The following is a 23,034-nucleotide window of genomic DNA, read 5'->3' on the forward strand; positions in this document are numbered from 1 at the left end:
GTACGATTTTCCAATCATGGTAATTTTCTGGAGCAGAGCATGGGAGATGTGTGAGTTCAATGGACTTTCTGAGTGGCTCACATAGCAGTCTCTACAAGCACCACAAAAGTGCTCACTTAGGTGTTGCTGTGGCAATGGGTCCTTTGTGACTTGCATCAAATCATCCAGCTTCAGATGGCAGGGCTTCCTGAGATACTCTGGATGAAAAGACAGTGACAAGATAATAGAGAATCTCACGAAGAACTTGAGAAGTCAGTTTACAGTGACACGAATCAGCAGGGTGGGAGAAAATTGGAAATGTTAATCTGGAAAGTTGTACGCAGATCTTGAAGGAAAGCAGAAAAATTGAAAATAGGTAAAGTCTAATAGGAAATACATGATAGCAGAATCCAGCCCAATCTATAGGCATGTAACAAAACCTTATAGCAAATAAATGAAAGATACCTCCAAGTCAGTAGGACTGGACCCTAACAATCTGCAAAGTATGTTGTTGTTGCTTATTAAAATGTATAACATCATCTCTGCATTCACCTTTTTTGATCAAATAGCAATGTAAGATGGTTTTTTATTGTTTTTTTGATACAATTTAGTTGGCAATGGGCTCTTCCCTCCCCCAAATTCCCTCCTCCCCTCCCCTTTGTTCTCCCCTCTAGGTTCATAATGCGTGTCCATTGTAATGATATATGTTTACAAAATGGAGCTAATCTCTGTATATACTTTCGTATATCAAGGTGATTTAACCACATAGGTCTTTTTATTTTGCTCTGCTGAAAATTTTCATAAAGAAATTAAAAATGTAATCCACACTATACAGTGTAGACTACACTGCTAAAGGATTATGCTATAAATTTAGCAGTCTGCTAAAGAGCATATATGATGTTCACTTTTGACAATGCCATAATAATAGCAGGAGTAGTAGTATATGTGTATTCACACTTTTGTGGAAGTAACGAGTGATTAGCCTAGCAAATGAAATGCCACAATACATATCTCATATCAGGATGCTTTTATTGAATACCTGATTCCTAACCCCAGTTACCTACTGACCCCGACTATGGGAGAGAGCTGTGAAAGCTCAACTAATTGAGTTCCTGCTTCCAACACTGAAAAACATTGAATTCTGGATGCCTAATTTTATTTTGTTTTGTTTATTATTATTATTATCGTTTTTTTTAACCTTAAATAAAAAGGCAAGGCAAAAATGATTAGGTTTCATTTTCATGAAGAGCATTATCAATGCTGTGTTTTCAAAGTCCTACCCATCAAGTTGATATGATGTGTAATTTATGGAGCTGTAAGCTAAAATTTGCATGAATAAGGCTGTCTCCAGTGCACATTTGAGTGGATGGAATGTCTGATCTCTTTCTAGTTAATGTTTTCAGTGTTGGGTTTTCAGTCTTTGGAAAGGATCCTGAGCTTTTCTTGGAACACTATAAGGGCAATGAGAACAATGATTGAGAAATTATAGGTATTTGAGAGGCTGGAGTAGAAAGCCAAAAAGTCTGGCAGGGAAGAAAAGAGGGATATAACAGGTAGGATTTCAGAGGGACTTATCAAAAAAAAAAAAAAAAAAAACAAAGGAACCAAGGGAGTGTCAAAGATTATAAAATGAGGCTGGAAGAGCAGAGATAATGGGTCAGGAGAAGTCTTAGCTGAACCAATTTGGGGAGATTTCACATTCCCTAAAGGGGTTGCTGAAAGCTCCAAATTGTTTTTAGTGATATCACACCCACCAGGAAGGAAACAGACTTAGTACCATAGTGCTGGAACATGTTATCAATCAGCAGGTGTCTTCAGAATCTGAACAGTGAGAATTTCCCCTAAGGAAAGGAGGCACCAAAGATACACCAAAAAAAAAAAAAAAAAAGGAAACTCAAAGGAGATCTCTACAAATAATTTCTTATACGTACATAAGATACCTTTTCATGAGAGTTTTCTAAATAACAAATAACTGAAGTTCAAGTGATGAGGCCTCAATGGCTGTTGTCCATGTTCTAAGCTGCTGGTGGTTTTTGACAAAGGCACCCAGTACTTTAATCAGTCTTAAAGATACAATAAAAAATTTCAGTATCAAATCATGTCCTTGCAACATGTCCATGGATACTTGGAAGCGAGGGGAGTAGCAGTGTTGGTCTAGAGTTGCACTTAAGGAGCTGGACTCGCTGACAGATCAGTGGGGAGTGTTGTCAGTGTTCTCAAAATTCACTTAATAACATCTAATTCACTTTGGGATGAGATGAGATACTTCTTGTTCAAATAGTTCATTAGATAGATGTATACTAGTTTAAAGTAAACTTAGTTAGCTCTGGCACTCCAGTATGGGACTAGGATGTCTGAAACAGCAGCCTATCCCCTTCCACCACGATGGTTTGTTCTCTGAGTGGTATTGGGAAGGGGAGGAACAGGGAAGAATCCAGACCCTCTAGTATATAACCCTCTTTCATAGAAAAACAAAAGCTGCAACTTTCTTTGTTTGTTTCACTTTAGTGGGTACAGAAAATATGTTGAAGATATATTAGTAGATTTTGTCCTTAAAATACAGTTGTTGAAACATATTGAACATAAGTGAAACTCATTCACCTTGCAAGTAGACAGACGCTTGTAGGTAACAGTATAGTTTTGACTCTGATAAGGCCTTGACAAGAGTGAAAATTCATGAAAAATTCCATATTTCATAAAATGAGGTGGTAATTTTTCTTTATGAGTGCTCTGTATGTCATAATGTTTGTCTTACATCTTATTCTTTCTACTAATTCCAGAAACCATTGGTGAGTATAGGTAACATGATAATGAGAAGAGAAATGATAAATCGTATTGGAATGCCAGCTGTGACATGTAATGGCTTCATAACTTTGCTTAACTCACTTGTCTTAAATTGACCTTCCTCTTCATTAAAAATAAGAAAGTCAATTTCCCCAGTACCCTGTTGGATCAAGGCAAAACTAAGGTGGAAACATTTTCTAAGGCACATAAAAATATTGTGGATGGGACAGTACATGATGTAACAGGAATTATGGTGAGAGCTCCTAAGGAGAAAAATATGGCTTGCAACACGCCTACCTCCCCTGCTTTCAAAAAAAAGCAGCTTTCCATCCACCTCTGCCAAATCAAGGAGGGCTCCAAAACAGTCTCCCTACAGTGGCATTCAAACCATTCTGAACAGTTTAGTCAAGTGAATATCTCATTGTACATTTCAAAGGTGGCATCTGATTTTCTCTCTTGAGGCATGGTAAATGCTGACATTTAAAATGTGTTACATTACTCTTCTGAATGTGTCTGGTAGAATACCATGGCAATATGATATCTACCATTATCCACTACGTAAATACATAAACAAGCTCATCTTAAATAAATAGAAGTTGATGTTATTCCTTTTCTTCTTTAAATCATATTTCCATTCCACTTCCCCAAAAATGTTCTCCTAGTGCAATATATATTTATGCTATAAAGTCTTTTATTAACCTCTCAATCATACTTGTGTGTGACAACTATATCGCTGAGGACTTAAATTCAATTTTTAACAACATTTTCCTGTATCTGTAAGGCTCTAGGTACTCTTTAAAATCGTTTAGGTTGAATTTTACTTACAATTATTAACAAGTATATCTAACAATAGCCAAATAACCTAAATATATGTGTCGCATGTGATAAATCTTTATTAAACATACTCAGCGTATTTTTGCTGATTAATCTTTTTGTTGGTGGACAAGTGAGTGCTTAAATGATAGCTTGCTTAATGAATATTTCCATCAAAATAATTTTAATTGCATCCATTTATTTTGAGAGATAGATAATATGTGAATGAGTCAAGCAGAAAGTTCTCCCATCTGTTGCTACACTCTCCAAATTCCCAGGAGCAAGGAACACAATTCAGATCTCCCACGTGGGTGGCAGAGACACTGGAGCAATCACCTGCTTTCTCTCAGGAAGCGCAGTAGCAAGAGGCCAGAGGTAGGAATGGAGTGGGATCTAGAAACCAGCAACTCCACCATAGGATACAGGCACCCCAACCAGCATTTTAACTTCTATGTCACAGGCCTGAACATAGTCAATGCTATTTTAAATTTACTTTTGTTTGGCATAAATTTGTCTTGAACACAGTATACCAGTGGCTTGGGGTAAAGGTGAGATTTTTGTAATGCCGGAGCCGACTTAGCAATAAAGAAATGTGAAGGAAAATTGGAATATTGTGTCTGTCACAGGAATACATGCCATCAACCATGTTTGTTGTTTGTTTGTTTTTCAAAGACTTATTTATTTTTATTGCAAAGTCAGATATAGAAGAGGTGAGACAGAGAGGAAGATCTTCTATTGGTTGAATCACTCCCCAACAGGCCGCAACGGCTGGAGCCGAGCCAATCCGAAGCCAGGAGCCTCATCCAGGTCACTCACGCGGGTGCAGGGTCCCAAGGTTTTGGGCCGTCCTCCACTGCTTCTCCAGGCCGCAAGCAGGGAGCTTGATGGGAAGCAGGGCATCTTGGATTAGAACCTGCGCCCATATGGGATCCTGCCATGTTCAAGGCAAAGACTTAAGCCACAAGGCTACTGTGCTGGGCCCTGTTGTTCTTGATTGCTTATTTTTACAAAATCCTCTCTGTTCTCTGGTCTTTCTTATATTTATTTATTTATTTATTGAATCTACTTAACTTTGGATTTAGTGTATTCCATTTCCTTATCTGGTTCTGACCAAGACAGAGAACACACCCCCACTACTGGGTGAAGGGTAGCCTTAGAAACCACCTTGCTGCCATCCCTGAGCCCAGTTTCTGATTCATTTCCATTGCTTCTGGTTAATATCTTTATGGAAACTCATGTCTCATTCATCTATTCCACTACTCTGTTCTGATTATTCTGCTGTAATACTTTATCCCATGTCTATGCTACCAAAAAAAAAAATAAGAAGAAAAATTGTTCTTAGCCCCCAATACAAAAGTCAATATATCTCAAACCATCATTTCAGTTGATAATAGAGATGAAGAGGAGGATATCTTGCGTCATATTTGTATCATACAGAGTATTATCTCTTACTGTTTCTTTTCAATGTTAAATTTATGTCTGATTTCTATGACTTCATAATTTAAAATATATATATATTCAAACAACCTAAATGCTAAAAGAGGAGTCTATAGCAGATCACTGGACACTTCCATTTACCCTGATAACAATTACATCTGGCTGTCATTTTGAAATTAATTTAGTTATGTGATGTATACTGAAGTGTGAAGTGTACCTTGGGCTTGGGAATGCTTGGGTGCCACTTAGAGAAACTCGTATTTTTTTGAGAAATCTAGAAATCGTTAGTAGATGTGAATACCAGACTTTCAGATTTGAGAAGCACTGTGTCCATAGTATAGAGAAACCATGAGCTTCCTGAGGTAGGTGAGGGGTCATAAAGTGCTAGATTAAGATATTCAAAGTAGAAGCTGGCACAATGATTCAACTTGCCAATCCTTCACCTGTAAGTGCTGGCATCCCACATGTGCGCCAGTTCATGTTCCAGCTGTTCCACCTCCCATCTGGCTCCTGCTCATAGTCTGGGAAAGCAAAGGAGGATGACCTAAAGCGTTAGGACCCTGCACCCATGTGGGAGATTCAGATGAAGTTCCTGACTCTGCCTCTTCTGGCCACGTCATTTGGGGAGTGAACCAGCAAGTAGGAGATCTTTCTGTTTTTCCTCCTCTCTGTAAATCTGTCCTTCCAATAAAAATGAATTTTTTTTTAAAGAAAGACTTTCAAAGTAGAGAGGGAGATCATTTGAAAAACTATTTTGCAAATTGTTGCTGGTGATTTATTGATGGTTTATCAAGTCAATTTAATGGACAAAATGAAATAGAATAAGATAACGGAAGCTGCATCAGGATATCACAATTTAACATGGTGTACTTCATATGATATAAACAAGTGGCATGTAGATCCATTGCTTTCGATTACATTTCGTTTTATTGTTGCTTCTAATTTTAGATAATCTGCCCAATTTTATGCAAAATTAATTAGTATTTTAGCAATGAGACTGCTTAGTGGATTATTACGAAGCTAGAAGTAAAATCATTCCCCTAAAATAAACTTTCAATATATAAATGCCTAGATTTCTCTAATATAAAATACTTTTCTAGAGGTACAAAATCCAAAAGCACTAGTGAACATAAATTCTACATTGCTGCACCTTCGTTACCACCCATTTTCTCTCCTTGTAAGCTGCCGAGTTTTTTCATTTCCTGGATAGCTTCCTAAGGGTAGGGTGTATGTGAATATTCTTTATTTCCACTACCAGAATAAAAAGAGAAGATTCATGATACATTAAACATTTCCTACAGCTCTGCTTGTTTCCTCTTAATGCTACACACTGGAAACTGTTCAATATTAGCACTTAAACATTTCTCTTTTATACGTGCATTCTGTTCTAAATACATAGCATGATTAATTGAACCATCATTCCATTGAATGAATTTAATGTTTTGTTTTTGCTGTTGCTACAATATGACAATGAATTGCTGTGTGCACATGTAATTTTACACATTGCACGTATATAAGTAGGATTAAGTTCCCTAGAGTATAAGCTTTGGGTTGCAATAGCCTTTGCCATTTTAGTAAATATGGGCGAATTGCCTAAAGAGTCTCATTTGTACTATAAAGGGATTTTCCCCTATATCTTTGCCCACTCAATGTGTCATCACACATTTTGATTTGGTAAGCAAGATAAACAAGCAGTTCCCATTATCATTTTAATTTACACTCTGACCTTGAAGGAGTTTTTTCATATATTCCAGCATCATTTCCATTTCCTTGTTTGTGCACTATTTGTTACATTCTCTGCCAATTTTCTCTATTAGATTATTGGTTTCTTTCTTACGGTGACAAATACAGTTTACAACTTGAAGTAAAACATGGTTTTCTACAACAGTTTTAACGAGTGTTTCCTATGACAAATAGGTTCTAGTCTCAAGGTTATGACTTGAAAATATCAAAACTAACCTTTGAATTGCATAGACATGAACTTTGCCCTTTTTAGCAAACAGTCCTAGGCAGAAGTTCAATGTGAAGACAAATTACAGAATAAACACAGTTTTATTTTTTAAATGTGGAACTGGTGTGTAAATATTTGCTTTCTTTCTCATCTAACAATACATGATAGCTAGAGTAGAGCCTGTCTTTTCAAAGCACCTGTGTCAACTCATTCTTCATTAACTGAAGAAAATGTGTGCTTTCTCCCTACCTTGCACTTTCTAGCCAAATGTTAAATAATAATTCAGAAGCTTAAAATTTTATTCCCACACCTAATTTTTTCTTATGAGAATCAAACTCGTCTATCCCAATCTCAAAAAATACCCATTGAGGTTAGCCATCTGCCTTGGCAGTTTTACTGGTATCCTGAGATGTAATTTGTATAGATCAAGAGAGTTAATTCTGAACAGCTGGGGGCTTTCTAATCTCCATCAGTTCCCTCTAACTGCTATTTGTTTGGTTCTTTGCAGCCAGAGTATCATTGCTCTTGACATACAGAAAACTAACACAGTAGAAATGAAAGAATTCTGTATTTATTTATTTTCTACTTGCCAATGTTATAACAGTTTCTCCCAAATCTGACTTTATTATATCCTAGATCATTCATTTGCTCCAGATACATCTTCAAAAAGTCATTTTGTCACACTACAATTTTTATACTCTTGTTGAAATCATCCCTGTGGAGTTGAAAAAATATATATATAGCAATCTGCCTCTGCTTTGTTAAAATAAGTTTAGATAATGATACTTGAAAGGAAATTATGGAAGAAATTGGATGCAATGCTGTTATTATTTTTAACTAGAGAAAGCTGTGTCTGCCTTGCACATGATACCACCCTTTTCTGAGTCAAGTATGGAGGAGAAAGATGGGAACTTTTCCAGTAGTTTTCAAACAACTTCTGTTTAAGTGGATGAATGGACCACCTGGTTTACCAACTATATTTCCCAGGGGCTGCTTTGATTGGCAAACAGAATACAGGGTAGAAACAATAGAAGTTAAATGAGGAAGGTTTTGAACTTGTAAATTGCCACCCTTGGTGATACGAGGCAGGAGTTTCAGACACATCCAGAACTGCTGTGTATCTGTAATTTGCTGTGCTCAATTTGATACAGTTTTTATAATCATAATATTTTTGAAAGACACAACCACCTTTCTTGATTTTTCCATTTTACAAAGCCATACCCAGGAAACTGTTTATTCATAAAGCTGCCTCATGGAAATATAAATGCTTAATCCATAAATATGCAATGAATTAAACTTATGAGGTTAACACCCATTTACAATTATACTCTATGCTATCTAGTGTATGTCATGCTTTTCAAATTTAAAGGTGTATGCAGTAAACCAAAGATTATTTAGATTAAACTAAAATGTGGTTTCCTAATAATATTGATATTGCTGGTTGTTGAAGCCACACTTTGAAAAACACAGTCAAGGATTGTTAAGTAGAAACATTCATGAATATAATATGTAGCAGGATAATACAGGATGCATTGGGATCAAATATTGATACACACACAGGCAATATTTTCAACTGTCTCCTGAGTGAGCCTCATCAGTCTCCCCATATTGGGTAATGAGAAAAAAAATGTCTCACTCTGTCATCTAATTTACAGTCTTTGTATGAGTTGCTGTCTCTTAGGTAAAGGCCTAGTCTTTCAGAGTCTCATACACTCCTTCTCTCAAAGAAGGCAGCTGGGTTGAGCAATGAGAGAAAATTGCATGAGAATCCAAAGAACTCCACCTTGGGACGTGGACTCTTTTCTGATCTTTGGCTCTCTTGTAGTAATGCTATTTGTCTACCCAATGAATGTCCAAGTGCTTACCTTGTACATGTGAGCTTCTTTCTCAACAAGAAGCAAACATCTATATGCATGTATTCACCTAAAGGAACTGCAATGTATCTTCACTTCTTGGTATGCTGGTCTCCATTATACAGTTCCTTTAGGTGAATATATGTATATAGATGTTTGTAATAACATGGGGGAAAACAGTGGGGGTTGGGGAGGCCGATAGAGAGAGTGGAAAGGAGAGCCCTGTGCCTGTGGAACTTTATCATGAAAAATAAAAATTAAAGAATATGGTCACTTAGCTGTAGACATAGCAATCAGAAAAGTTACAGAAGTATGGAAATTAAGTATGAGGGACTAGGTGAAGATTTGGTATCCAAGATCAAGACTTGCACATTGAGTAATCCCATTATGTACTGCTTTCCTTGAATTCAGAAACCATTTCATCTGCCTTATTTTCTGTACATGTTTACAGAAATGTTACTCAGAAGAAATTTAGGGGCTTTGTTGGGTTCTTTTAAGCATAGCTTAACTCAATTACCCATTTTATTGTTCAAGTTTACAGGTTCTATAGTAATTTTAAGAGTTATTTTAAATGATGACTATAATTTTACTTTAGCACCTGATAGTAAGAAACAAAACCTCCTTACTTTTATTTGAAGTGTGTGTCAGTCATAAAGTCAAAATTAAATTGTTCTTTTCTTTGCTTTTAATGAAAATTACCCCAACTGCTGTTTTACCTTCATAAAGAAAATTCCAGTATTTAGCACCAGGCACACTTTTAATGAGTATTCTGTCCAGACTTTAACAATTATGTCCAATTACATTATAGATAATAATTTAAAGTTGTGTTGCAGTATTGATATTAATCCAAATGTTACTGGCCTTAATTCAGAGCTGAATCAAAATTACTTCCCATTGTATATGCCTCTCTATTATATAAAATTTACTGTATTACCTACTTCCTTTGGGATACTCTTAGGGAAGTATTCTGGCAGAAAGTGAAACATGCATTTATGGTTAGTGTTCATCAGTGCCACATTCAAATCAACTTCATAGTGTGCTTAGTCATGTATCTAAAGTAGTGTACTGAACAAATAATATTGTGCACAGTGGTATATATTTTAAAAAGAGCAACATTCATATGAAGTCATGATACTGCATGCATACTGGAAATGTAGACCACGAACAGGTGCACATTTCTTTTATTGTTACTGCTACTGCTACTGATGCAGTGGGACTCAACCAGAGGTGCTGCTGCCTTCCTGGACACTTCAGTAAATTCTGGAGATGTTTTTGATTTTCAGGTTTTCACATATATGTATAGTGACCAGGGAGGCTGTAAAATACACAGTAGTACACGTGTATTTGGACTAGGTCCTACCAAAAAACAAAATGCCCAGCCCAATATGGAAATAGATCTGAGATGGAGAAACCTTAATTTAAACTAAAATTATGCTCTCATCAAAACTTTCTTTAGACATTACATAACCCTAGGAAATTGAATTTTATGTTTCTTCTATACATAAATAAATATATAGAGCTTATAGGTATAGTAATTAGTCTGAAAAAATTGCATCAGGTAACCTATATCCTTTATCAATAAGGATTCATGAAAATAATGGTACTTGGTAGACTCAATTTTAATTAATGTTTATTTTTTAAAGCAGTCTCATATTACTATTAAACCAGATGGTAGATTTAGCCCTCATTTAATAGCTGCATGTATAAGAGTTTTCAAAATAAAAGCTTCAGTTTTCTACAAATATATATTTCCTTCTTAGCAGAGAAAATTAAACACACTCAAGGATCTATTTTTAACAATTATATGTCTTCTGCATTCCTTACATCTAATTTGAACACAGCAGCTAAAACGACCAATGGAAAATAAATTGCATCATTCCTCAGCTGAAGACACCCTACATTCCTCATCTCATCTCAGTTCAAATAATATCCAAAATTTTTCCTGTGGTGCCTTGTGGGACTGACTCTCCCTCCTCCCCAAGATCTCTGGCTGTAGTTTGAGCTACCCTCCTTTGTTCTCAGTACTTCCCTCTCCCTGGCTTCTTTAATTTCTTATTGAGCATACCACACATAAACCTGTCCCAGTCTCACTCTTCAGTGAAACTTTCACTAGGAATATTTCTGAAATGTCCACATTTCACCTCTTCTTGTGGCACACATACCTCTGCCATCCCCATTCAATGCTTCGGTTTTTTTTTCTCATTACCTTTTTATATTTCCTGATGTATCATAATTTCTTTTATGAGCCAATGTCTCCATTAGAATGTGAGATTCATTTCATAGGAAAATTTTGTCTGTTGTAGCTACTATTACATATCTAGTACCCAGTACATAATATGTGTTGTGTAAATATAATGCTTGATGTGTAAATGAATGATACAGTGTAAATATATATTGAATTAAGTTTGTTAAAATCTCAATTGCTGAAAGAATTCTTCTTCAAGAATTTGAAGCCCTTGCTTTAGGAGAGTTCCCACGAGAGACTGCTACTTGTGAGTCTCACTCCTTCATCACAACTTGCTGCTTTTTTGTTGACCTGCAACATTTCAGATATGCAGCTTTGTAGATCGTCGCGTCTCATTTGTGCCATACTTATTGCTTTAAAAATCAATACTGCATTATACTTTGTATATTTGGACATATTATTTTTGAAATCCATATATCCTCTGTATCAAAAACAAGAAAAAATCCACGTTTTGGTGGGCTGCCTTTGATTAGCTCTGAATGGAAGTAGAGAACCTGCCATTCATTGTCATTCACCATGGCATATTCTTGACAGCATGCAGTTAAGTGAAAGAGAGCAACCATGCCGTGGTCTAGCAAACTAATTGAAGATAAATAAAAGAACAGCTCTGTAGCATGAAGGAGAAGAGAAAGAAACTCAACTGTAGAGTGTTGTGTTTTTTTCCATCCATCAGCCTTCATTTGTCAGAGTCCGCCTGACAATCTAGGCCAGAGAAGTCAGTCTCTAACACAATATTGATTCCATTTCATTTTTCTTTTCTTGCTACCCTTTTTAGCAAACAGTTTATATGTGGATGAGGCATGATGCAGTCAACATATATGAGTGAGGCACATTTATTTTAAAGGCTTACTTGTGTAGTTTCTTCCCAGAAAGCCTTATCTTATTTGTTGTTTAGTTTGTTTGCTTTACTGTGATGTTGTAATGGTCAACTCCTGCTCCAGTGACAAGCAAGCCCCAAATTCCAGTGACACAGAGCCACATACATTTACTGCCTGTTCATGTGTTTGTAAATGAGCCTAGCTTTACTCCATACTACAATTTCAGTTAAGGTTTTCTCATTCTAGACTGTGTATCTGCTGCAAATGACTTCTCAATGTACGACTCAAGCTCAAATAGCAGCTCCTGTACAATATATTACTGTCTTGTGGGGAAAGACAGAAAGTGGCATACCTTGAATTGCCTTCAACGATTGAGTTCAGTGTTGTAGCAGTTACTTCTGCTGAAAGGCAGTTAGCAGACATTTTAAGTCAGGGAATGAATAACAATGAGCTAATTAAATCACTTACAGTATCTATAAAATATCTTTGATACCTGTTGATTCCAACATACATATTTTTAAATTTTGACATATCTAATTTCAATTCCTTTTTCTACCAATTGTTGAAGTATCCTCATGCATTTGCATGTCAGTGTGCTTATATTCTCACATCCTTTCCCATACACAGAAATGCATTCAATATTTAATTTTAAAAAATAAAAACTTATTTGTGTAAATGAGTGAACATTTAAATGTACTTGAAAAGGCTAATTTTGGTCTCTCTCTCTTTTTTTAAAGACTTACCTACTTGCATTGGAAAGGTAGATTTATAGAGAGAATGGGAGACAGAGAGAAAGGTCTTCTATCTTCTGGTTCACTCCCCAAGTGACCTCAATGGCCAGAGCTGAGCCTATCTGAAGCCAGGAGCAGTAGTTTCTTCCTGGTGTTCTATGCAGGTGCAAGGTCCCAAGGATTTCGACCATCCTCCACTGACTTCCCAGGCCACATGCAGGGAGGTGGATGGGAAGTGGAGCAGCCGGGACACAAACTAGCACCCATATAGAGTGCCAGCACTGTATATCAGAACATTAGCTAGTTCAGATATCAATCACATTGGCCCCTAATTATAGTCTCTTTATAGAGTTTTCATATATATTGTCATAACATATATTTAATGTTAGTAGTAGATAAAATGAAGTAAACATGTTTAAAATGAGATGAAACAAGACAAATGTTCACCCAATATCCTATATTTAAGAACACCTAATTTCCAGCGACATTCAGACACAAACACACTGACAACCAGCTTAATGATGAATTAAAAATACAATATACAATAAAGCAATTCTTATGAAAATAAAAATGTATGTTAATTTTCATAAAAGTTGCTGTCATTTACAGAGGTTTTCTTGTTGCTTTTTCCTCACTAAATATTGCTTCAGTGCCTGTCATATCAACACCTAGTCTGTATCAGCAATGCTGTTTAATAAGGTATAACTAAAAATGAAAGTTCTAACATACTCCATTTCAAAATCCATCAGGTTTGAATTTATAAAAGATTATTATATACTGTTAGTGAGCATTAATTTAAAAAATCACTCCCTGTTACTCAATTAGCAAAGACTATTTTCTGGAGTCTGGCACAGTAGCCTAGTGGCTAAAGTTCTTGCCTTGAACACCTGGGATCCCATATGGTCACCAGTTCTAATCCCAGCAGCTCTGCTTCCCATCCAGCTCCCTGTTTGTGGCCCGGGAAAGCAGTAGAGGACGGCCCAATGCTTTGGGACCCTGCACCCGCGTGGGAGACCTGGAAGAGGCTCCTCCTGGCTTCTGGTTTCAGAAACCAGTGGATGGAAGATGTTCCTCATTGTCTCTTCTCATCTCGATATATACGACTTCTCAATTAAAAAATAAATAAATAATTTTAAAAACATATTCTTTTCTTAAACTTGTTCATGAGATCATAGTCAAATGTCACTATTCTGATCAAAATAAAACTTATGAAATTATAAGGTACACAAACTTGCATTTCAAAGGACATTTGAGAATAAAACGGGGAAAGAAGAATTAAATGAGAATGTTGTAACTAGAAATGAGTTTTTTTGTTGTTGTTGCTGTTGAATCTCATGAAAAATTTCTTGTCTGAATGTTCTTTGAAGTTGAACACTTTTTCTTCCAAAAACAGGCTCCTATAATTAGCTATTTCCACTTTAGTAGTGACCTTTTTTTTCACCTTATGTTAAATTACAAAAAATGTGAGGCCATTTGTGAGATAAAAGGTTTATTCGAACCAGTTCTCTGACCTGTACATCAGAGGTTTAGCAATCATAAACCCACAAAGAAAAACCCTTGGAGCATTTTCAAGGCTATGCAAGAATTCATTTCCTTTCCTGTGGGAAGAGACAGGATTTTTTTCTCATTTATACTCTGGAAACTTATTATAGAATGTCTTAGGTGTTGAAGAAGAATAGAAAAAAATTAGCATGATCTAGAAAAGCATGCCTGTCAAATTTAGAAAAAAATGCATAATAAAGTACAGTCAGGCAGATGAACATGCATGTGGTTGTATGCACACACACTAAGGTTACATAGCAGATAGGCAAATGGGTACGTACTGACACACATTTAGTGAATGTGCTGGAATTCTGCCATTCACTAGATTTTTCATCTCGGGCAATTGACCTAATCCCTCAATTTCAACATCCATAAAATTGAATAAAGTCCTTTTTGTCAGGGAAACATTTATGAAAGATAGTGTTTGACAGTAAATATTTAACAACCTTTGTTAATATCGCTGTAGCAGTTAATATTATGGCAGCCAGTTACCATCTTCAGCACAGCTGAGAATCTCAGCAGAATTGTATTGTCTTTACATAGTCATATGGTGCTGCTTAGAGTTGTTTGTTACTTTGCTTTTTAGTTTTTCCATGTCTGGTTTTATTTTCATGGAAAGGTGTTGGAACTTCTAAATTTGTTTCACCTACTTTTCCATGTTCCGCAAGGTGATTACCAGCTTCTTTAAAAGAATTTTCTTTACTCACAGGAAAAATATACTGAAGAACAATTTAAGTGAATTTAATTGGATTTGCTATACTTTGTTGATCCTTTGAGCAAAAATATCTTTCCCCAAGTAACTGACCTTTTAACTAATAAATTCACAATGCAAATAAATGTAGTGAGGGCAATTGTGGAAATTCAAATGCAAAATTGTATTTCTAAATCACTTACCAAAGTTCTTATTTGAAGTCCCACATTCAGATATATATATATCCTATAAAATGCTCATTTGTTTGCTAAGATGCTTGTGTCTGTATTTTTTTACTTGATTCCATAGATGAAAATTAAATCAGATAAATATTGTGACAAATAAGGAAAGAGAACTGTAATCTTACTTAAAATGAAGTTAATGAAAACGTTTAATATAAGATAATCCCATTTTAGTTTCTCATACAAGAAGGTTTGAAATCCTGTTATCAATAGATGAACATTTTATTTTTATTGGAAAGGCAGATATACAGAGAGGAGAGACAGAGAGGAAGATCTTCCGTCCGATGATTCACTCCCCAAGTGAGCACAATGGGCCGATACTATGCCGATCCGAAGCCAGGAGCCTCTTCCGGGTCTCCCACGTGGGTGCAGGGTCCCAAAGCTTTGGGCCGTCCTCGACTGCTTTCCCAGGCCACAGGCAGGGAGCTGGAAGGGAAGCGGGGCTGCCGGGATTAGAACCGGCGCCCACATGGGATCCTGGGCATGCAAGGTGAGGACCTTAACCACTGCGCCACCACGCCGGGCCCAGATGAACATATTTTTGAAAATAATTTCTAATGTAAGTTTGGAAGTAGAGAAGAAAATTCAGTGTTTAACTGTTGCAGATTTGTTTTTTAAAGAAAGTATGCCATGGAAACATTCAACTGTCTGTGTAGGCAAATGTCATTAATATGCAGCCTGACCTAATTCCCACAAGCTCAAAGTACAACAGCATTTATTGTCACATTTAACATTTTTTCCCCTACTTCCCATGGGGTCATGGGCAAATCAGTTAAATCATTACTGCCATGACTGTTAGCATTGCGTTCCAACTTTGTTGTCTCATCTACAAATTAGAAATCTGAATCAGGGTCTGGGGAAGTTAAAAAAAGGTAGTCATTACCCAAATGAGAATTGTATTATCATCAACAATATAGTCTATGACTGTGATGATACCAATCAAAAGTATATCTATTACTAGTAATTGTCAGTGTCAACAAATACCCTAAGTTTCTGGTCTTCACTGACAAAATAGAAAATAGCCCATTATTTTAGATAACCACACAGTATCAATAATAGCACTGACTGAAGTTCTCTCCATGATTTAGAATTGAATCTTTAGCTATATATTGCATATAAAATATAACTGCATTACTTATGTCATACACAAGTAAATTTAACTTTGTAATTTATGATGTAATGAAATTACACGGGGTTGGAAAACAAGTTGCTTTCTTATTTAAATTGTTTTCAAAAGCTAAATATGTACTCTTTTCTGTGCTTGTTTCAAGTCATATATTCTATTTTCTCTCTTTAAATTATTTTGAGACCATATAACCATTCAGTACACTGAAGTATTTTAAAATTTAAGGGTGAACGTATATGGTGTCTGGGGACTATTAGGAATTCAGTGCCTGCAACTAGCTGCCTCCCTCTTACTGATCTGAGAGCAGAAAAGAGACAGTTGTTCCGGGTACTGCGCTCCAAGGGAGCAATGCTTTTCCTGGCAATGGCCAGTGAGAGCATCAATCAGCAGTTCTCTAAGAGTAAAGTAACCAAGGTCCTGTTTTAAAGGAATGGAGATGTACACACATACCACCTTAACCCATGAGGTTAGTCTTCCTGCTAGGGATACTGTAGACCAAAGTGCCTGTGTCCCACTGATGTCTGTTATAAAAAGAAGTAGAGAAATCATCTCACCACAGCATGTGCTAAGCCATGGTCAGTTGCAAGACAGCCCATTGTGTAGTATGACATTATAGTGCTTTATGTTCGGAGGTTTTTTTTGTCCTGCTGTGCTGGCAGAGAACAGGTACAAACAGCATGTAATGGAAACAGCAGTGTGAAGACACGCACACACAGCAGTCCTTGGCAGGCTTTGGGGTACCATAGGGAGGAAGAAAGACATGGGTTAATCAGGAGCTGCTCTCTGGGGAAGATTGCCTGATCCCTGACTGACGCCTGACATTGATTAATCGATATTCTAGCCTAGTGTTTAACAAGTGTACCATCCAGAAAGTCCTCTGTAATATTTAACTTTACTTCCTGCTGCGCTGTTATGTGCATTTCTTTTCTTTTCTCTATCAGCGTGCTAGTCAGCAGCCAGTACGTAACACTTTATATCCATATATCTAAACGGATTTTGTTTCAGCATGCTTTAATCCTCTCCAGGCTAAAGTAAAATAAACAACCCCCAGATTAATTTTATCATTCCTCAAAAGGCCTATTTAATTGGACTGCTTAATAAATAATAAGCTTTTATACTGTGATTTAAGTGTTTATTCTTTGGAAAGGAACTGAATAATTTCATTAGTGATGTGGAAAGAATTATTACATGTCTGTTTCAAAACAAAATTTCAGATCGAAAGCCTGAAATGAAGTCCTGTAACACCAAAAGTTTGTAAACTAAAATGAACATTAGGACTATTATTGGAATACTTAAAGCTAATAATACTGGTGTATACTTGCATTAATTATATTAACAAACCTTATATTTTATTCTAGCAATATACATTTTTGACAAATCACAAACCAAAGGCTGTGTTTCGATGTAATAATAATAGTAGTAATAATATAATTTGACATGATTATGAATTTGTTTTTTAAATGTGGTATATTTGAAAGAAACCTCTATTTCTTTTCTCAGTAGCAGAAGCTACTTTTTTGTGCTCCTATATACCGTGTAGAAATTGATCTGGAATACATGTGGAGTCTCCAAGGGCATATTTAAATGTAGTAATTTTATTGCAAACTGTGAAGTTAATCTGCACTGTATGGGTTCTTTTCCCCAGGAAACTGAAGTAGCAGTTCAAGCTAAGCAACCGGATGTGGAAAGAATTTTGTCTAAAGGGCAGCATTTGTACAAAGAAAAACCAGCCACTCAGCCGCTGAAGGTAATGAAGCAACCTCCAGCAATATCCATTACCTCATAATGGGTTACGCTTCCCCTATTGTACATTTGCCATTGATGTGGTCTATTTATAATTGATGAAATAACTTAAGGAAATATTGGCCATCCTGCAAGAGCTGAGGCAAAGCTGTCTTTTTGATCCATATATCCTATTTATATATTGTGATCTTAAAGCTATTAACAAGTCATTGCATTAAAGGAGTCATTTCTGTCCTGTGTGCTGCCATCAGTACAAAGAAGTAGTCCCACCTTCAAGGAAGATTAAATTCTTTGGAGCTTTATTGCTTTGCTTGCCAGCCTTGATGCTTTTCATATTGTTTGGCTTCATTCAAATGAAGCTACTGCATCATACAGTCTGTCTCCAACAGCTGTAAAGAATCACAATATGGCCCGTGACCTTTCTTTCCTCTGTTGCTCTTTCCTATGAAAGGAGAAAATCAGCATTCAGTATTCACTACTTTATTGGGTCAAGAATTTTTAGCAAAATGTCATGTAATTGCTTCTCTCTTTGATAAAAAGCTGGCCTGGGAGAAAGCTTTCTACTTCTTTCCCTTCTTGGTGTACATTTTGAAGTCTAGGGCACATTTATTCACAGGCTATTACATGAGGAGAGAAATGAAATGCCCAGTCAGTTTTCACAAAACAGCTAATCAATGGCTTCCATTCGCAAATGAGAGCCCAGTGATAAATAGATGTTAGGTATATGTTACCTTATTCTCAGTACCTGACCAAAATTAGAATGGCTCCCATTATGGGGAAGCCTCCGGAGAGCCTGCAATGGTGGCTGTTTATTGATCAGTCTTGGCTTCTCAGCTAATGTTGCAGGCCAAGATTTAGTGAGCCTCACCATCATGTTTAAAACCGCTCTAAAGTAGCACAGGTCAATAACCTCATTATACAGAACCAGTTTGTCCTTGCAAACAGCGTTACCATGACTTGGACTCTGTTTCTAAGGTCATCATTTTGTATCCCTCGTGCCTGGCCCAAGTTTCATTTCGCAGAAATTGTGTGTTTTCCTTACAGCTTACAAGGGACTTTCCTTTAAGGAAATTTAAAAACCAAGACCTGAACAATAATGTCCAAGCACTCGATGCTAGGAGACCCCAGTTTCTCTGTAGACATGCACATGCATTAATTCTGGAGCACATTGTTGCCACTGCTCAAATCGACAAAAATTATTTTCCATCTAATCCCAATCCCTTTGTTTGATACTAAATCACAGAGTTAGTTAAGTCTCAAAAACAGCAAATTTCAGTGTTTCTGTGGATACTAGAAGGGCAGGCCCGGTCAAGTTAACAAGTTTTAGCAAGTCATAAAATGGCCAAATGGAGAAGCAAGTAAGTTCCTTCTATCTTTATTTGGTTGATTCTGGAAAAAAAAATTTTTAGACCTTATGGTGCCTGTCTTTGAGCCAAGTTTTGCAACCAGTTGTTACCGATTACAAATGTAAATTTTTGTTTGACTTTTAAGGTCTTAATTGAAAGTCAGTAAGAAAAATCTTGGTTTTGTGGGGAGAGGTAGAATTTAACTGAAAACCCATGGCTATCCTACCACCTCTCCCATTGGATTTGAAGAACCAACATTTCAAATTAATAGGGAATTAAAAAGGCAAATTAAAAAGGCAAAAGTCCTTTAGGCATATGGGATGCAGAGAAATATTTGACTTGTTTGTAGCTTTTGATGCAGACTATGGCTTTGGAAATACTTGAATATTAGTTGGGTTTATAGTAGCCTGAAACATTACAAGCTCAAAAAACACACCATGACTGCATAACATGACATCCAGCAATATAAGACAGAAAGCCATGAAGGCTGTTTGAATCTAAGCATGGATCAAAAACTTCTTTCTTAAAGGTTAAGAATGATTTTTCTGAAGGGTGATCCCTTGCTCAGATGGTACATGAACAAAGCCCTTTTCAACCTTGAGTCTATATATCAAAATTTAAAAATTCTGCTATTCCTAATGCCTCTTCAACACTGAGCGTTTCAGATCTTGATGAAGGGAAAACAGTGTGAGTAACCTGCAGTACATTTTCATGGGAAAATTTGTCTTTGCTTGGAGTTTTGCAGGAGTTCTCAGTATTTAGAAATAACAATTATGATGAAAAAAGTTGATATTCTTAGAAAATGAAAAACCTCTCACGTTGTGTCTGTAAGATCCAGTGTTTAAATAGATAATTAGTAAGCCCACTGCTTGCAGACATTCTAATTAAGGACACATCAGAGTATGATTCTGTTTCTTATGAAATTGACTATCTATTGGCACCTCCACATTCTGCATCAGACATCCTGTCTGTTTGACTCCTACACTTGCCTCCCATGCTGAATTCCAACTGAGAGCTAAACTCATCGTTCCTATTTGATTTCTTCCTTTTTTCTCTGTTCTGTATTTTATCAACTTCTTAGGAGTTCTTCAGCTCTCAAAGATGGCATATTTCTGTTTTTTTAAAACCTGACTAATCACATTTCTTATTTATTGTGAGGACTTCATATTAAAAGGCATAAATACATCATGAGAAATTTCTATTAAAAACATAAATATACTGCTTTCTCTCAAGTGCCAAGAAATGGCCTGCAACAGTACAATTAAATATCTTTATTCTATTTGTTCATCCTCTTACTTCTCTGCCTCTTTTATTTCATTTAATTTGTATATTGTTCTTTCATCATAACTAAAGACATTGTTGAAGATCAACTGTGTAAGTCAAATTGTTTGAAAGTCCTAAAGTTCTGCCTTTGATAATAATATCTTATAATACCATTGATGTAATTGATTCTAAAACTGTTCATTTTTTCTCTTTTAACTATTTTTTAATAAATATAAAGGGAAGGGAATTCCACATACTATATACAGTTCTAAAAGCATGATAATTCTCGCTATACCCTCCCTCCTTCTGTACCATCCTTCCTCCTCCTTTTGAAATTTTTTAAGTCCAACAATGGCATATTTTCAGTTTTCTTTATAATTGAAAACTTAACCCACAGCTAAATAACAAGTTGTAAGTAGAAAAGCTACTATTGTTCATGGATAAACAAAAATTATAAGCAATAATCAAATCTCAAAGGTTAACTTTGCTTATGTATACTGCATTTTTTTGTGTGTGTGTGATCTCTATATTGGATACCACAAATCAGGGAAAACCTTTTGGTCTTTTTGGGATTGATTTTTTTTGACTAAGCATAATGGACTCTAGTTGTTTGTATCCTTTTTGTTATGAATGACAGGGTTTCCTTCTTTTTATGACTGAATGGTATTCCATAGTGTATATATGACACATTTTTCCTTTAGGTATCTTGGTTGATTCCATATCTTAGCTATTTGTGAGTCAAGCTGCTAGAAACGTGAGGGTACAGATAATTCTCCTATATGCTAGTTTCATTTCATTCATGTAAATTGCCAAGAGTGGGATGGCTAGATCATATGGTAAGGCTACCAACAGATTTCTGAAGAATCCCCGTGCTTGTTTCTCATAATGGGTTACACTAGTGTACATCCCCACCAATAGCATTTTACAGTTCCTTTTCCCTCACATCCTTGGCAGTGTTATTTTATTTTTTATTTTCCTGTGATAGCCATTGTAAAAAGACTGAGGTGAAACTTGATTATTGTTTTTATTTGTATTTCATTGTTTCAAAATTTTCTGTTACTGTCCTTTGCCCATTTAACTATAATGGTCTTGTTGTTGGGTTTCTGGAGCTCTTGTATATCTTGGATATTAATCTTCTATCAGTTGTGTAGTTTGGAACTATTTTCACCATTCTGTTGGGTTCCTCCTTATTTTGTTGAGTGATTTCCTTGATGTTCAGAATAATTGTCTTATCTTGATGTAATGCCATTTGTTGTTTTTTACTTTTATTGCCTTGCTTCTGGGGTCTTATCCAAGTAGTGTTTGCTTATGCCAATACCTTGTAGTACCTTGTAGTATCCCCTATATTTTTTTTCAGTAATGTAATGGCTTTGGGTCTTAAATGTAGATCAGTGATCTATTGTGATTTTTATACAGTGTAAGGTGCATATTGTTATATACTTCTGCATGTCATGATACACTGTGCTTTATCTGGGGAATGATTTAAACTTATTTCTCAAAGATTTTTTGGTTTCAGATGCATGGATTAATTTGGGGAGTCTCTATTCTATTGGTCTGTGTGTCTATTTTTGTGCTAGTACCAAGCTGTTTTGCTTGTACCTGTTCTATAATGCGTCTTGAAATCAAGCATTGTGATGACAACAGCTTATTGTTTGGGATTTCTTTCACTATTTGGGGTCTCCTATGATTTCAGGTGAATTTTAGAGCCATTTTTTTCCCGAAAATGAGCACATCTTTGATATTTTGATTGGTACCACATTGAATCTGTAAATTGCTTTGAGTTCCATCAAAATTTTGAAGATATTATTTCCTAATGATTACATTTATTTATTTTTGTGCTATCCATTGTAACATCTCCTTTTTCATCTCTGGTTTTACTAATTTTGAATTTCTCCCATTTATTGTTAGTTGTGTCAATGATATATTGGTTTTGCTCTTTTTTTTTTTTCCCCCAAAATCCAGGCCATCAATTCACTGGTCGTATGCATCATTTTTTAGCCTCAGATATGCTTATCTTTTATTTAGTCTTAATTAATTATTTTTTCCTACAAATATGGGGTTTTGTTTCTTCTTGTTTATCTAGGTTCTTCATATACACTTTTAGAATATTTCATTTATTTGATTCCTTTCAATTTCTTGATGTGGATGCTATTTACTATAAACTTGTCTCTTAACACGGCTTGTGCCGGGTCCCAAGTAGATTTAATATATTGCAATGCAATCTTCAGTTCTAGGATTTTTTTTAAATTTCCCTTTTGATCCTCTTCTATGACTCACTGTTCATTCAGGAGTGTATCTTTCATTCTCCATGTGTTTGCACATTCTGTAGAACTTCTTAAGTTGTTACTTTCCAGTTTCATTTCATTGTGGTCAAAGAGAGTCATAGCATGATTTCTGGTTTGTTTGTTTGTTTAATTTTTGAGACGTACTTTATGTACTCCTGATCATTTTTGTTTTTGTTATCCTGGGA

At 35.9% G+C, this 23,034-nt stretch overlaps 1 protein-coding gene across 1 annotated transcript in view; it reads left to right on the forward strand.

The window, feature by feature from the left end:
- The window catches only part of DMD (dystrophin), a 1,921,612-nt gene that overhangs the window by 1,253,464 nt on the left and 645,114 nt on the right, over nucleotides 1-23,034 (forward strand). The window contains exon 49 of the mRNA XM_041000021.1: nucleotides 17,858-17,959. Coding sequence (XP_040855955.1) covers nucleotides 17,858-17,959 — 102 coding nt within the window. The remainder of the gene's footprint in view (nucleotides 1-17,857; nucleotides 17,960-23,034) is intronic.

This window comes from Ochotona curzoniae, unplaced genomic scaffold, assembly GCF_017591425.1.
Source record: "Ochotona curzoniae isolate NIBS_2020 unplaced genomic scaffold, NIBS_Ocur_1.0 contig_1274, whole genome shotgun sequence".
Classification (NCBI taxonomy): Eukaryota; Metazoa; Chordata; class Mammalia; order Lagomorpha; family Ochotonidae; genus Ochotona; species Ochotona curzoniae.